Source organism: Aspergillus uvarum (assembly GCF_003184745.1).
Source record: "Aspergillus uvarum CBS 121591 unplaced genomic scaffold BO82scaffold_8, whole genome shotgun sequence".
Taxonomy (NCBI): Eukaryota; Fungi; Ascomycota; class Eurotiomycetes; order Eurotiales; family Aspergillaceae; genus Aspergillus; species Aspergillus uvarum.
The window spans coordinates 569,837-585,278 of record NW_020291305.1 but is presented as its reverse complement, the minus strand read 5'-3'; the positions used below and the strand labels follow the sequence as shown (position 1 = coordinate 585,278).

Below are 15,442 nucleotides of genomic sequence, written 5' to 3'. Positions count from 1 at the left end.
ATCAAGTAGCTGTTAGGACGGTCAGACCGCAGTGTCGGACTGCTGTGCTTCCATATCAAGATACTGTATTGGAGAATGGATCTACCTCTTGATGTACCCTGCTTGGAGACAAATTCACAATTTGCGAACATTTCCGGGTTATCTGTAAGCACCATGCAATACAGATAGCGGTGTCGAATCTATGAACGAGTGCTTAAGGCGGATAGGATTAGTGCATAGTCTCCTCAAACCTGATAAAAACATGTTGATTGAATTTGAGAAAACATCTGTACACTGAGAGTTGCGATATCCGTGGACAGGGAGATAGGCCATTCACACCTTCTTCCTGTGTTTCTCTAGATGTGAATTTTGCGTATAAGGAAGGGACTGCCCTTCCATTATCCGAGTAACACGGGCAAAGCGAGGCAAGCACCCTGGTCTGGACTGGTGCCTGGAGTATCAATTCAATCCTAATTCACCGCTGTCTTTCTGCTCTAGGACTATCTACCAATTGAGCATACAACTCTCCACCTCTGCCTGCACGCCTGAGTACGCTCCTTCGTCCACCAACACCAGAGCACGAACTTCAAACAGTCTGATCGCACTTTACACTTCCTCAAATCTGTTCATAAGCAACCTCAAACTACTCATTTCGATATCAAGATGGAGCAGAAAGGTCAGTCACCTGTACAAATGAGTAAGAAAAGAGTATACTGACTTTGCCATGGAGAAAGCTGCCGAGCCCGATGAGGCCTCCAAGTCATACAATCGTTGCACTCAGGAGCAGACTCGCTATCGCTGCGGGCATATAGCACCTGGCGAGTTCGTCAACTGTGTCAAACATATCGCCAAGCCAGAGCTGCGGTGCAACAGCAAGGAAATTGTGCATATTGATACCAAGGGAACTTTGCACATGTGCCGCAAGTGTTTGAAGAGCGCTTAATGAGGATAGAAGTCGACGAGTAAGTCTCTATGTTGCTTCACTGAGCTCTGCAGTGCAAGCTCTGATCAGATCTTAAGCTCCGAGCAATCATGTCGTAGGGCCTATTTTCTGCCGACGCCTGATTTATCTCTCAATTTGGCCTCAAGACCATCAAGCTCTTTCTGAGATGCCGTCGGATCGACGGTCCCTAGTGCAACTGAAGATTCAAAGTCGAGAATCTGGGCGCCTTTCTCATTTATCAGAAAATTGTACTTATTGGTGTCTTTGTGGAGGATTCCGAGGGCATGCAGTAGGCGAATAGTGCTTTTGCATTCTTCCAGATCCTCTATGTCCGGTGGATGGCCTGAAATCATCTCCATAAGGAAGCCGATTGTACGATCCTTTGTTCCCTCGTAGACGTATCCAATAAAGTGTGGGGCTAGTAGAAAGCCAGCGGACGATAGGATGGAATAGATGGATACCTCCTGCTGCAGATAGCGGACCTCATGTTTGAATCGCGCTATCTTCATAACCCACATCTCGTTGTTGTTGTCAGCCCGTACACAGGAGAGACGATCACCGATTCTCGACACTTTTGTGAAGCTTGAAAGATTGTAGAACTTGGCAGTTGAGATGTCAAGCTTTGTCAGATTCAATCCGTGTGGCTTGAATTCTTCTAGCGTGCTTTCGAGGCCATGAGTTCCGTTTCGCACGGTGAGTGTTGTCCATTCTTCCTCCCAGCGTGGTACCCTTCGCAGGTACAGAAGAATCCGATAGCTATCGGTCCTATAATCTGGAGGGATGATGCCTTCACCGAGGACCCAAACGTAGACAACCCGATTCTTTTTTCGCACCCGATAGAGGAAGTCGTTCTCCTCGAGGTCTAAAGACAGTACTTGTTCCTAGATTCCTTAGCAACAGGTGCGACGATGACGATGCACGATAGGCGAACTCACGTCTTGACAAGCTGTCAAAATGGGCTGGGGAGGAGGACTTGGTGATTCAGTGTCGCTATAGTCGCTAGCATTGGACGACATGATGGGCTAGACTCGACGCATAGTTCTAGAATGGATCAACTGATAAGGTGGCTGAGGTGGGTTTGTTGACGATAAGGAATGAGTTATCATAACCATAAGGTGAAAACCAGTACTAGCTATATGTGGTTAGTAGTAGGTGACATAGCTAATGTAATCATTTGTTTTCATTTGCACAAGTGCTGACATCATTCCTCGAAGCCAGTCGTCGGGTGAGCCAATGACAGAGGAAGACCAGACGCGGGAAAATGCAGCAGACTGGCTGGCTGCTTCCTAACGTTCCCGAGTCTGTGGCACTGACCTCTAGTCCCAGCCGTGGTGGTGCAGGAACTAATTTAGTTTGTAGGCGCATGCAATTTGCATTCTGCATCAATCTGGCTAAATCCCCATGACTGGCAGATTGCTCGAGGAGATCGCGTCCGGTTCCACTTCGACCATTGCTTTGCAACCGACTAGACCCGCCGATCGGAGGCCCATGCCAGCTCCTATGTGGGGAAGAAAGTCCATCGACTCCATCCAATCCATTCAACGCCCCTGGTACGCGGGACTACTCAACCACTAAATGTCACTAGCAGACGCCATTTGCCAGTGACTCCAGTGAGCATGGAACAGCTGAAGTTTGAGGCAAGACAAAATGGCCTCGACATCCACGGGTACGTGGGTACGCCGCTGCTTGGCAAACCTTAATACATTTCAACTCCTGCCTCTCCCTTCCGTCCCCGGGAAGTTCAAGCTCTGACCCCTCAAAAAACGGGCGCCTTCTCCTGTCGCTCCTTTCATTATTGTCATCTTCCCTTCTTCTTCTTCTCCTTCCTCATAGTGAAGCTGCTTGCTCACTTTGCAGAGCAATCAGTAATGGCAGGCAAGCAGCAATCCCCAACGGCCTCGTCCGCCACTTCTAGTGCGGATGGGCTGGCCGATCCCGGAGATTCACAATTACTTGGTGAGTAACTCGCCTCCTAATTATGCCAATAGCAATCGGCTCACGATGCCTCAGCCACCCTCGGATACAAACAAGAACTTCGTCGACAATACTCCACGGTTCAAATCTTCGCTGTCGCATTTAGCATTATGGGACTGGTGCCCTCGATAGCATCCACTCTTGCTTTCAACTTACCAGCCGGCCCCGCGGCAATGACATGGGTAATTACACCCAACTCAAGAGCCATGCTTCTTGCAGGATTCAAAATCGCTAATAATCCTAGGGTTGGCTCATTGCGAGTCTCTTCATTTTTTGCGTGGGATTAGCATTAGTATGAACCCCGTGATCACATTGTTGCTGGGAGCGCAGCTAACACTTCCATCTTGCTCCAGGCCGATATGTCGTCAGCTATGCCCACAGCCGGTGGGCTCTATTGGTGGACTCATTACTTCGCAGGCCCCAAGTATAAGAATGCGTTGAGCTTTTTGGTGGGATACAGCAACACCATGGGGCTAGTCGGGGGAATGTGCTCGGTAGACTGTGAGCAAATATTGGTTAATCATAAGTTGAGGCATTTGCTCACAGAACGACAGACACACTTACGCTCATGATTCTTGCCTGCGTCTCCATAGCACGCGACGGTGCGTGGTCGGCCTCTAACGGTGTCATCTACGGTGTATATGTTGGCCTCATCCTTGTTCACGCCTTATGCGGCATTTACACGGGCCCCATCATGCCTCGGATCCAGACATTTTGCATTTTCATCAATATCGCCATTATCATCGCCACTGTCATTGCTCTGCCGGTGGGCAAGGTGACTAACGGTGGAACACTCAACCCTGGCAGCTGGGTCTATGGACATGTGGATAACTTGACAACCTGGCCGAAAGGATGGGCTTTCATCCTCGCATTTCTCGCCCCAATTTGGTCCATTGGATTCTTCGACTCGTGCGTGCACATGAGTGAGGAAGCTTTGCATGCTGCGAAGGCCGTGCCCCTAGGCATCGTTTGGTCATCGGGATGTGCATGCGTACTGGGGTTCTTGGTGCTGAGTATCATTGCCGCCGTGATAGACCAGGATATCAGCACAACATACGATTCGATATATGGACAGCCCATGGCGCAGGTCTATTTCACGGCGCTCGGCAAGAAAGGAGCCCTGGGATTCATGGCAGTCCTGATAGTGATTCAATTCTTGATTGGGCTGAGCTTGGTACGTCTGGATAAAGCCTTCACGTGATTCGCTTCCTCTAACAATGCTTAGATTGTCGCCGCTTCTCGACAGGCCTGGGCGTTTTCCCGAGACGGAGCCCTGCCATTTTCAAATTACTTTCGGCACGTGAGCAAACGTATTCAGTATCAGCCGGTACGGGCGATGTGCGGCTTCGTGGCTGTCTGCATTGTCTTCGGATTACTGTGTTTGATCAATTCCGTCGCCGCCAACGCGCTTTTCTCGCTTTTCGTGGCCAGCAATTACGTTGCCTGGGGCACCCCGATTCTCTGCCGGTTGATCTGGGGTAAGGAGCGGTTTCGTCCGGGCGAGTTTTACACCGGGTGGTTCAGTCGACCGATTGCAACCGTGGCCGTGGTGTGGTTGATCTTTGGTTTGATCCTGTCGATGTTCCCTAGCACAGGCCCGAATCCGAGCCGTAAGTGTTTGCTTTCTTCCAATTGGGATTATTGGCTAATGATAATAATATAGCATCGGATATGAATTACACGATTGTGCTCAACGGCTTCGTCTGGGTCGCATGCATGACGTACTACTTTTTGTTTGCTCGCAAGTGGTACACTGGACCCAAGATGACCGTCGACGGGGTTGACTCTCGAGTCGCGAACGACGAGAGCCGGCCAGGAAGCAAAGACCCTTCTTCTGCCTAGCATTTGATCTGATATATAGAGCTCTGATATTCAAAACTTGAAGGATAGATAAGACATAGATTTGAAGAAATAGACATTTCTATATCTAATTTCCAATGTGCTTTCCAGTCAGTATCTTGGAGTACTACAATTGGCCATCGCATTTAAGTTTAATAAGGAGTGGTGGTGCTTTGCTACAGCAGGTCGGTGTTGCTGGCGCGTCCCGGGGCTTGTCGGTTGTGGTACGAGCATATATATCCGTGCGACTAAGGCGGCCATTTTAGCTTCTAGCGATAATGCATACCCACCTATACAACGTTATTCACCTTCTTGAACGACATGAGAACCAATAATCTCAGCCAATGGAGCGTTATATAAACAAACATCACTTACATGTGACAGACTGCGCTGCGACTTGACTGGGAAGACGAAACCCCAGTATGCCTGAGGCACCACTTGATCAAATCCATGCTGACTCATCTCCCAAATTGGGCTATCGGGCTAATTACGTATCGCGCGTTTCGAGGATGCATGTTAAGTTATAGACAATCTCCAACGATTAACAGAGAATCTCCACTCCAATCCAAATAACCATGCTCTCCAGGACCTTCTTCGCGAGAGCCGGAGCCATCCAGCGCCCAGCGGGCCTCGCGCGCCTGTTCTCCTCCACCACGCAACGGATGGACCCCGATCTGTCTTACCAAGTCTTCAAGCCCGAGAAGGACGAAGTAAGCCGGGACCCGATTATTTTCCTGCACGGCCTGTTCGGCTCAAAGCAGAACAACCGAAGCATCAGCCGGTACGCCCACCCCTTTGGTCTTATGTGGTAGCGGATAACTGACGATGAGCACGCAGCGCATTGGCCCGCGACCTCAAATGCGAGATCTTCACCGTGGTATGCATGCACATGCCCTGTTTACGGTACCTTGAGTCGCGTTGGGCTTTCTGCCAACTAGACGGTCTGAAGCCACAGGCTAGCGAATTTTGTTCTGATGTTCTGGATGGTGTTGCTAGGACCTTCGAAACCACGGCCACTCGTTCCACGCCGAGGAGCACAATTACTCCGTCATGGCGGAGGATGTGATCCGGTTCATGCAGCAGTTGAAGCTGGAGAAGGCCGCGCTGATCGGGCATTCGATGTATGAAATCACCCCGCGCGCCCCCCCCTTGCCAGCTGCCATAATCTCGCAAGTTGTTGTACTGGAGAAAGAGAACTGACCCCCTGGTCTGGTGTACAAAAGGGGCGCCAAAGCCGCCATGACCGTCGCCCTCGAATCCCCGCGTCTCGTCTCGGCGCTGGTTCCCGTGGACAACGCCCCGCGCAACGCGCCCCTCAAGAGCGACTTCGGCAAGTACGTCCGCGGCATGCAGGAAGTCGAAGCCGCCAGGGTCACCAAGCAGTCCGACGCCGATAAGATCCTGAAGGAGTATGAGGAGGTATGCTACGCCTACCCTCCCTGAGCCTTTCCCCAACACGCACCACCCGCAACCCCATTTGCCCTGCTATTCCCACGATGCAAGCAAGAACTGATAACGACGGAAAAAATAGTCCCTCCCCATCCGCCAATTCCTCCTCACGAACCTGATCCGCTCCGAGGCGGACCAGACCATGAAATTCCGCGTCCCGCTCGCCGTCCTCGGCGAGTCGCTGGTCGACATGGCCGACTTCCCGTACGCGGAGGGAGACAAGCAGTACGACGGCCCGACGCTGTTCGTCCGCGGTACCCGTAGTCGCTACGTCACGGACGACGCGGTCCCCGCGATCAAGGCGTTCTTCCCGCAGGCGCAGATCGCGGACGTGGAGGCGGGGCATTGGTTGATCTCGGAGAATCCGGAGGCGTTCCGACTTGGTATGTTTGTTTGTCCCTTTCCTTCGTGCGGGAGAGGGTTTGGTGTGCTAACGTTTGTGCTTTAGCGGTGGTTAAGTTCTTTAAGGGGTTGGATTAGGTTTTAGAGTTGAAGAGTTTGGGGGATGGGGGTGTATATAGGTAGGTTTGGGGTTGGGGGGGGATTCGTGCGCGTGATAGAGCTAGAGCTAGAGCTAGAGCTGAGGGGTTGGTTGCATATATAAAAGATCTCTTTCTTCAACGCGTTTCAATAGAAATGGTATCATCATCGTTGTTTGTTCCTCGGTAAATAAACATGCAGGAGGCGATAAATAGTAGGAAATTGTATATAACACAGGAAGAAAATCTTGCTTTTGGTCTTGCAAAAGAGAAATTCGCCGAACCCAAAAATAAGAAACCGAACCAGACCCCACGCTCACCCTGACAAGAAAGACCAGATTACAATCCTGTAGGATGGAGGAGGAGCTAATAAGACATAATCGTAGAAGGTGGGGTGGGTTAGTTAGGATAAATGTTACAGCCCACGGCGTGGTGTTTAGTCGAGGGCATCGGTAATACAGCCGTGACTGGCGTCCTTGACGAGTCTGAAGAAGGGTTGTTAGTGGGGAGTCCCAAGTTGATGGAGTGTTTCAGGAAAAAGATATACGTACTTAGCGTACTTGCCAAGAGTTCCGCGGAGGGTCAGACCAGTAGGAGGCAACTTGCCGGCAGTCTTATCAGCCTCCCACTGCTGTCTTCTTGAGGCCAGCTCTGTCTCGTCGACGTCGAGATCGAGGACACGCTTCTCAGCGTCGATGGTGATCACATCGCCGTCCTTGACCAGACCGATGGGACCGCCGACGGCAGCCTCGGGGACGATGTGGCCGATGAGGAATCCGTGGGAACCGCCAGAGAAGCGTCCGTCGGTGATCAGGGCGCAGGAGTTACCGAGACCGGCTCCCATCAGGGCGGAAGAGGGCTTCAGCATTTCTAGAGGACATATTTTATTAGCGAGGTCCCGAGAACGTTCAAAAAGAAATACTGGTTGTAGTCACTTACCAGGCATGCCGGGGCCTCCCTTGGGACCGCAGTAGCGGATGACAACAACGGTCTTATCCTCCTTCTTGATCTCATTGCGCTCGAGGGCGGCAATGAAGTCGTCCTCCTCATCGAAGACGCGCGCCTTACCGGTGAAGACGAGACCCTCCTTACCGGTGATCTTACCAACACTGCCACCAGGGGCCAGAGAACCCTTCAAGATCTGGATGTGACCGGTGGGTTTGATGGGGTTGGACAAGGGACGGATGATCTTCTGGTCCTCGGGGAAGTCGGGAACCTTCTCCAAGTTCTTGGCCAGGGTCTGACCGGTAACAGTCATACCGGAACCATCAATGATACCCTCCTTGAGCAGGAACTTAAGCAGGGAAGGAGTACCACCAATGTTGTGCAGATCGGCCATGACGTACTTGCCGGAAGGCTTCAAGTCGGCCAGGAAGGGTGTGCGGTCGGAAACAGCCTGGAAATCTTCGATGTCGAGCTTGATGCCGACGGAGTCCGCGATGGCGATCAAGTGGAGAACAGCGTTGGTGGAACCACCGGTGATGTTGACGACAATCATGGCGTTCTCGAAAGCCTGGCGGGTCAGGATGTCGCGGGGGCGGATGTCCTCCTTGAGAAGGGTCTTGATGGCCTCACCGGCTGCGAGACACTCAAGGTACTTGGCCTGGGACTCGGCAGGGTTGGAAGAGGAACCGGTCAGGGTCATACCCATAACTTCGATGGCGGTGGCCATGGTGTTGGCAGTGTACATACCACCGCAAGCACCGCCACCAGGGCAGGCGTTGCGGATGATGTCAAAGCGCTCGGGCTCGGTGATTTCCTTGCTCAAGAACTGGCCGTAGGCCTGGAAGGCGGAGACAATGTCGATATCCGCGTTGTTCTGCATCGAGGCGCAACCGGGCTTGATGGTACCTCCGTAAACCATCAAACTGGGCCGGTTGACTCTGCCCATCGCCATCAACACACCAGGCATGTTCTTGTCACAGCCGGGAATGCTGATGTTGGCGTCATACCACTGACCGCCCATGACCGTCTCGATGGAATCCGCAATCAGGTCACGGCTCTGCAGGGAGAAGCGCATACCCTTGGTACCCATACTGATACCGTCACTGACACCGACGGTGTTGAATTGGAAACCGACCAGTCCAGCCTTCTGGACACCCTCACGGACGCGGTTGTTCAGGTCCATCAGGTGCATGTTGCAGGGGTTACCGTTGTACCACACGGACGAAATTCCAACCTGAGCCTTGTTCATGTCCGCCTCGCTGAGACCAGTGGCGTACAACATCGCCTGGGAGGCACCCTGCGAGATGGGCTGGGTGATATGGCGGGAGACCTTGTTGAGGCCGGCATCCTTGTCGTCGGCATTCTGGTGTCTGGGAAGGGTGGTGGACAGCGAGCGGCTATATATTGCAAAGGCATGGGTCAGTATTCAGTATGTGTTAAGCACCATGCAAAGAGCTAGACAACAATGGTATCACTCACCTGTTCAAGGAGCGCTGGCTGAGGCTCCGGAGAGCGGCAGGCATACGCCCGCGGGTCTGTGAGAGAAGCATTGCCGGATCGAGAGCACGCAACTCACGGGGTATCAATCGGAAGCTTGAGTGAGAGGAGAAGGGTCGGATGAGGGGTAAGAGAGAAGTTTAGAAACCCTGGGCCATAACACAAACAGGAATAATATAAGGGAGCATCCGGAGGTCAAGCAGAGAGTCACACACAGCTGGGAAAAATGGGCCGGGGTGCCTCCGCAGCGAAGTCGGGGCCGGAGTTGGTCAGATTCTCCCCGCCACCCAATCCTTGTCCATCGTTTGTCATCCATTACCCAATCATCGGCCCGGCTGGGATGACTCAGGCCGGTCTCGACTGCTTTCCGTGGCAGTTTTCTGGGGAGCTCCCCCCAGCTAGCTGTTCTGGGCTTAGTGCTCCGGTATCTCAATTCCACCGCTTCCGACACAGCGGTGATGTAAGTTACGTTACTGCCAGGTCACGGTACGCTTGCCTCAAATAGGCCGAGGTTCTTGCCGCCTTAGTAGCTTGCTGTAGAACAGAAGCTTGCTGCTGTGATACTTACCTGTCTTTCCTGGTATACTCTTGGTGTTGTATGCTCAATAAGAGCGACGACCCTCTCAGAGCCAATTCTGAGTCTTCTTCATGCTAAATTGCCACATTACTATCCCATACTCCTGCTGGAATAGTATACACATTGCCTTGCTTACGCACAAGATGATGCTCCCGTGCGACAAACTATATACGATGCTTACAACCAGCTTCAGATTTATTGAGCCAGTCTGAAAAGCTAGTACTACATGCGACATGCATACAATATATCTGTCTGTGATCGACCACGGAAACCTGTCAGTAGGGTCATGTGTAATCAATGGCGAGCTCAAGTGTTACACTGTGCGCCGTCGTCTGGCAGAAGGACAATATTAACCTCGCACATGATCAAAGCGGATCTTGTGAGCATTTAATCAGAGACTCTCTCTGAGAACTAGCCTATTCCTTTCTTGATCGTTATTGTGGTCAAAATATTTACTGGAAGCATTACTGCCTTCCTTGATTTCGCAAGCAAGGGAACGCGGCAGGAATGCAGATGGTATGCACGCCCTGCAGCACCCTTGCCATTAGCCAGGAACCGACCTCTGCGCGTCTACTCTGGCCTGTCTTCTTGTTTACTCTGTCGCACCTATCACCTCACCTTTGTCACCTGTGTCGACAAATCGCACCTACCGAGGTGCTAAGGTTCCATGCGGGATGACATTCAGTCGCGAAATGGCGTCCATTGCGATTGACGCCTTGGGTCTTTCGCTAATAACTGCTTGTACGGTACCAGCACTGCTCACGATAACCCGTCGATTTCGAGAACCGAAGATCGACTGTGCATCCGATTCACCAGACACACCTGAGACGCCACTCTTCGGTCTGGCGAGTTTTGAAGATCAGGACGGAACAGCCACACGAGAGTCACTGGAAGCATTCTCAGCTTCGTGGCAGCGAGTCGCTATAGTACTCTCATCGGTCATTGGATTTGGGGTATCATTATCACAGGCTATCATATCGATAGAATCGGGCCAACACCAATATGTTATTCCCTTCTGGTTGCAGATGGGAGGATGGGTACGTCCTCAATCGCTATCAGCGCACCCATTGACCTCACTAGCATAGCTTTGGTCTGTTCTAACAGTTAATAGATGGTGCTTTGTCTACAATCCGCTAGCTTCTTCCTCGAATCGGCACCGATCCAACGATATATTCTCGGGATATACGCGTCTGCGGCTAGCTGTGCTATGATAATGATGCCATGCGTGGATCTCGGGCTTCTCTGGCGCTCTGAAGAGTTCAATAAACTTGGCCGCTTGTCCACGAGTCTCATAACGAGCCAGATTGGCATTGCCTGTTTACGAGGCTTCTTCAGCGTCTTGATACCCAGGCGTCCTAATGTATATCACCAAGGACAGGTGGTAGACCAAGAAAAGAGCGTGAGCATCTTTGGCAGAATAACGTTCAGCTGGGTCAACGGTCTCTTGCGATTTGTGGCGACGAACAAGACTTTAGAAATTGACGACCTCCCAAAGTTACCTTTAAGCGCTCGCGCCCAAACTCTCCATGCACGGCTTGAAAGAATGCGCAGCTCTCGGGAGCTGTGGAAGGCGCTCATACTGGGACATGCCCGGCCTCTTATGCTACAAGGCACGCTAAGCATAATTCAATGTCTGCTTGGATTTGGACCTCAGGTAGCTCTGTTTGGGATACTGAAGTCACTCGAGGATCGCTTTTCTTCTCCAGGTGACGCAAACCCAACATGGGTCTGGGTTCTTGGGCTGGGAGTAGTTCTTGTTCTGTCTTCCAGCATTGAATCCTGGTTATGGTGGATTATTTATTCCCAGTTATGGATTCCGATTTATGAAGGAATCTCAGCTCTAGTGTTTGCCAAATCATTGCGGTGCAAGGACGTGAAGCAGCTAAGCCACTACAGTGAAGCAGACGAAAACGCTGATGACGGTGAAGAGATAGAGGAGATGGAGCAACAAGGAAGCCGCCAAACTGTTATCAACCTGGCTACCGTAGACTCCAAGCGCATCGCTGACTTTGTCATGTATAACTACCTGATTCCGTCCTGCATTCTTCGACTGGTCATCGCGTCTGCCTTTCCGGTTCAACTGATCGGATGGAGAAGTTTACTGGCTGGTGGTTTCGCGGCAATTCTGGTAACACCGATGAACACTCACTTGACCAAGAAATATTCGGCAGCGCAGAAAGATTTCATGAACGCTAGCGACAAGCGAATGAGTGCAGTTGCGGAAGTTCTGCATGGGATACGACAAATCAAGTTTTCAGCTCTGGAACAGCAATGGCAGGATCGAGTGTCAGAAAAACGCCGTATCGAGCTCAAATACCTATGGAAGACGTCCCTATACACCACTGGACTGGTCTCTGTCTGGATCATGGGACCGCTCTTGTTGTCTGCAGTGTCGTTGACCGTGTACGCGCTGACCCATGGCGAATTGTCTGCGTCAGTAGCATTCACAGCTCTTTCTGTCTTTGGATCCTTAGAATCTGCCTTGGCGAGCTTGCCTGATCTCATGTCCAAAGCAATGGAGGCTAAAATTAGTGCCTCTCGCATTGACCAATATTTGAACTCGGCAGAAAAAGCTCCCTATGCATCCGACGTCGAAGAGATATCGTTCGATAACGCCACGATTGCATGGCCGGCACAGGATGACGAAGACGAGCAATCTGGTTGGGACGATGAAGAGCGATTCTGCCTTCGCAACCTCAACCTTCGATTTCCGCTCAAAGGATTGAGTGTCATTGCTGGCAAGACTGGCTCCGGGAAGAGCTTGCTTCTGGCCTCAATCCTAGGGGAATGCGATGTCTTGGGTGGAATGGTGGCTATTCCGCATAGCCCCCCGTCTGCTGAACGATTTGATGAGAGGGCAACACGCCATGACTGGATTATTGACACAGCTGTGGCTTATGTGGCCCAGAACCCATGGATGGAGAATGCGACAATCAAGGATAACATTCTTTTTGGTCTTCCTTACGATCGTTACCGATACCGCAAAGTCCTCCGTGCGGTTGCATTGCAGAAGGATATAGATATGCTCCCAGATGGTGACTATACGGATATTGGTGCTAATGGAATCAATCTTAGCGGCGGTCAGCGGTGGCGTATATCATTCGCGCGTGCTCTATACTCGCGAGCAGGAATCCTGATCATGGATGATATTTTCAGCGCGGTTGATGCTGAAACAGGACGTCACCTTTATGAGCGTGCCCTGACAGGAGAACTCGGTCAGAATAGGACTCGGATTCTCGTCACTCACCATGTGGGCCTTTGCCTGCCTCGGACAGATTATTGTGTTCTCCTTGCGGATGGAATCATGATCCACGCCGGTACGAAGGAGGAGTTGGCCGCAAGCCAAAATCTGGTCGACTTTCTGGATCAGACTGCGGAAACAACAGTGCCTGAAACGCCGACAGAAGTGCAGGGACCCAAAGTATTTTCGAAGCGTGTGTCCACGAACTCGCGAAAATCCACGAACTCGCGTCTCTCAACGGCTACTAGCATTCACACCCTCAGGAGGTTCACTGAAGATGAGAAGCGTGAGAGGGGGGCTGTTTCTACCAAGGTCTACGTTGCGTATCTGACCAAGGGAAACTGTCTCCGTCTGTGGACAGTGGTCTTCCTGGCGTACAGCGCTTTCATGGCTCTTCTCGTCGGTCGGGTATGGAAATCTCTGATAACTCGCAAAATCTCGGTTCTTGATAGCTAACAGTACTAGTCCTGGTGGGTCGGCGTCTGGACAAGTGCGTCCACCCCGTCATCTGATGCAACGAATCTCCCGCGTGTTCGCGACCACACCAGCAATCAAATCTGGACATTCGAAGCTGACGAGGATTTGATGTTCTATCTTACGGTGTATATTGGCTTCTCTGTCGCCGCATGTATAGTGGGCACAATCCGCACACTAGCTCTTGCCTTTGCCTCGCTCGAATCCTCCCGCCAACTGTTTAATGATCTACTGTACACTGTCCTGAGGTCTCCTCTGCGATGGCTGGATACTATGCCTACTGGTCGCATTCTCAACCGATTCACATCTGACATCAACATTCTTGATTGGAGGCTCGGATACGACATCGGCCACCTTGTCTACAAAATCTTGGAGCTGATAGGGATTCTCGCTGCTGGACTGTTAGTGTCACCTCTTCTCTTGGTGTTCGCTTGTATTCTGCTAGCTCTGTGTTTTCAGCTGTCGAAGGTTTATCTGGTTGGCATGCGAGAGATCAAACGACTGGAGAGCACTTCAAAAAGTCCGGTTTTAGAGCGATTTGGATCTACCTTGGTCGGATTGGGGACCATTCGTGCATTTAACAAGACGGAGGTATACATCAAAGACATGTATGCTCGAATTGACCGACACGCGCAAACCGCTTGGTACCTTTGGCTCCTGGATCGCTGGCTTGGTATCCGGATGAGTATTGCGGGCGCCCTTCTGTCAACGATTACAGCGGCGCTAGTGGTGTATATTCCCCACATCACACCTGCTCTGGCAGGGTTTGCAATGAGCTTCGCGCTACAGTATAACTACGCTGTGGCTATGGGGCTGCGCTTTTACGCGAATGTGGAGACAGACATGAACTCCACAGAGCGTGTGCTGGAATACTCTGGTATTGACATGGAAGACCAGGGCGGTGTAGAGCCACCTGCAGCTTGGCCAACTCGTGGGAGAGTAGAAGTGGAAGATCTGGTGGTGGGATATGCGCCCGATCTACCTCCAGTGCTCAGCGGGCTCAACTTCAGCCTGGAGCATAACCAACGCTTGGGGGTGGTAGGACGTACCGGGGCTGGGAAATCTTCGCTAACCTTGGCGTTGTTCCGTTTCTTAGAGGCTCGACGTGGTCGAATTTTTGTTGATGGCCTGGACATCTCTCAGATCAAGTTGCAGGCTCTGCGGAGCCGTCTTGCTATCATCCCACAGGACCCCGTGCTCTTTTCGGGCACCTTGCGGTCAAACTTGGATCCATTCCACGAACACACTGACATGGAGCTCTACAATGCGCTAGAGCGAGTACACCTAGTCTCCTTTGAGGATACCCTGACTCTGGCCTCACATTCCAGCCACGAGCCTTTCAGCGACAGCAGCACATTGCCATCCTCGTCTGCCTCTTCAACCACGGGCCCCCTCAAGACAGTGAATTTCTTTGCTTCCCTGTCATCGATGGTCTCTGAGGGTGGCCTCAACCTTTCCCAAGGGCAGAGACAGCTTCTCTGTCTTGCTCGAGCCATTGTCTCCCAACCAAAAATTATGGTCCTGGATGAGGCAACTTCCGCCGTTGATATGGAAACCGAGACGTTGATTCAACGGTCAATCCGGGAGGAATTCGGGCGAAATGCGACATCTCTTCTCGTCATCGCGCATCGCCTCAGCACCGTTGCTGATTTCGACAAAATCCTGGTTCTGGACGCGGGCAAGGCGGCCGAGTTCGGCACACCGCAGGAGTTGATGGCTATCGAGGGGGGTGTATTTCGAAATCTGGTGCAGAACAGTGGGGAGAGAGCAGTGCTGGAAGAGATGATTTGGGGAACGGAGAGGGAAGGAGTATAAATTGATGGAATTTGTTCATTGGCATGGCGTGATTCGATGTTGCAGGCTGTATATACCTCGCCTTGCTGTTGGAGAGTTCAACTAGAGCTTGATGTTGATTACTGTACCCATTAGGTTTACACCATATACCACCGCACCAACGTTGCATGTACAAAACCTACCAACCTCTCTGAAGCAACAAACTCAGCAGCAGACCTCGCCTTCGAATCACGCCCAGGTTCAGGGAATAG

General features: G+C 51.6%; 5 protein-coding genes across 5 annotated transcripts; 3 read left to right on the top strand and 2 right to left on the bottom strand.

Moving 5' to 3' along the window:
- Positions 1-1,023: 1,023 nt before the first annotated feature.
- BO82DRAFT_372010 (uncharacterized protein) lies at positions 1,024-1,938 on the bottom strand (the record flags this gene model as incomplete). The annotated part of the gene is made up of 2 exons (XM_025637300.1): positions 1,024-1,803; positions 1,858-1,938. The coding sequence occupies 2 exons, from the start codon at positions 1,936-1,938 to the stop codon at positions 1,024-1,026; spliced, it is 861 nt and encodes a 286-aa protein (XP_025495350.1).
- A 747-nt stretch (positions 1,939-2,685) lies between these two features.
- On the top strand, positions 2,686-4,793 carry BO82DRAFT_351489 (putative GABA permease (Uga4)). Its single transcript, XM_025634434.1, has 7 exons — positions 2,686-2,878; positions 2,933-3,078; positions 3,141-3,188; positions 3,250-3,397; positions 3,451-4,070; positions 4,122-4,506; positions 4,560-4,793. The coding sequence occupies exons 1-7, from the start codon at positions 2,791-2,793 to the stop codon at positions 4,736-4,738; spliced, it is 1,614 nt and encodes a 537-aa protein (XP_025495349.1). The 5' UTR covers positions 2,686-2,790; the 3' UTR covers positions 4,739-4,793.
- Positions 4,794-5,274: 481 nt separating this feature from the next.
- On the top strand, positions 5,275-6,678 carry BO82DRAFT_429638 (alpha/beta-hydrolase). The gene is made up of 6 exons (XM_025640556.1): positions 5,275-5,516; positions 5,573-5,612; positions 5,732-5,856; positions 5,959-6,154; positions 6,267-6,567; positions 6,633-6,678. Exons 1-6 carry the CDS (start codon positions 5,311-5,313, stop codon positions 6,662-6,664), a joined length of 900 nt encoding a protein of 299 aa, XP_025495348.1. The 5' UTR covers positions 5,275-5,310; the 3' UTR covers positions 6,665-6,678.
- Positions 6,679-6,795: 117 nt separating this feature from the next.
- ilv3 (dihydroxy-acid dehydratase ILV3) lies at positions 6,796-9,310 on the bottom strand. Its single transcript, XM_025634433.1, has 4 exons — positions 9,088-9,310; positions 7,603-9,005; positions 7,215-7,533; positions 6,796-7,148 (listed from the first exon to the last, which is right to left on the bottom strand). Exons 1-4 carry the CDS (start codon positions 9,156-9,158, stop codon positions 7,100-7,102), a joined length of 1,842 nt encoding a protein of 613 aa, XP_025495347.1. The 5' UTR covers positions 9,159-9,310; the 3' UTR covers positions 6,796-7,099.
- Positions 9,311-10,374: 1,064 nt separating this feature from the next.
- BO82DRAFT_328559 (P-loop containing nucleoside triphosphate hydrolase protein) lies at positions 10,375-15,212 on the top strand (the record flags this gene model as incomplete). The annotated part of the gene is made up of 3 exons (XM_025633016.1): positions 10,375-10,719; positions 10,794-13,331; positions 13,389-15,212. The coding sequence occupies 3 exons, from the start codon at positions 10,375-10,377 to the stop codon at positions 15,210-15,212; spliced, it is 4,707 nt and encodes a 1,568-aa protein (XP_025495346.1).
- Positions 15,213-15,442: the final 230 nt, after the last annotated feature.

Excerpts from the sequence above, each read along its gene's own strand:
- BO82DRAFT_351489 (XM_025634434.1), top strand. The coding sequence starts at position 2,791 with ATGGCAGGCAAGCAGCAATCCCCAACGGCCTCGTCCGCCACTTCTAGT. Across the intron at positions 3,079-3,140 it reads GCCCCGCGGCAATGACATGG|GGTTGGCTCATTGCGAGTCT; the intron begins GTAATTACACCC and ends TAATAATCCTAG. Across the intron at positions 4,507-4,559 it reads CACAGGCCCGAATCCGAGCC|CATCGGATATGAATTACACG; the intron begins GTAAGTGTTTGC and ends ATAATAATATAG.
- BO82DRAFT_429638 (XM_025640556.1), top strand. The coding sequence starts at position 5,311 with ATGCTCTCCAGGACCTTCTTCGCGAGAGCCGGAGCCATCCAGCGCCCA. Across the intron at positions 5,613-5,731 it reads AATGCGAGATCTTCACCGTG|GACCTTCGAAACCACGGCCA; the intron begins GTATGCATGCAC and ends TGGTGTTGCTAG. Across the intron at positions 5,857-5,958 it reads GCGCTGATCGGGCATTCGAT|GGGCGCCAAAGCCGCCATGA; the intron begins GTATGAAATCAC and ends GGTGTACAAAAG.
- ilv3 (XM_025634433.1), bottom strand. The coding sequence starts at position 9,158 with ATGCTTCTCTCACAGACCCGCGGGCGTATGCCTGCCGCTCTCCGGAGC. Across the intron at positions 9,006-9,087 it reads AGCCAGCGCTCCTTGAACAG|CCGCTCGCTGTCCACCACCC; the intron begins GTGAGTGATACC and ends TGCAATATATAG. Across the intron at positions 7,149-7,214 it reads ACTCTTGGCAAGTACGCTAA|ACTCGTCAAGGACGCCAGTC; the intron begins GTACGTATATCT and ends ACCCTTCTTCAG.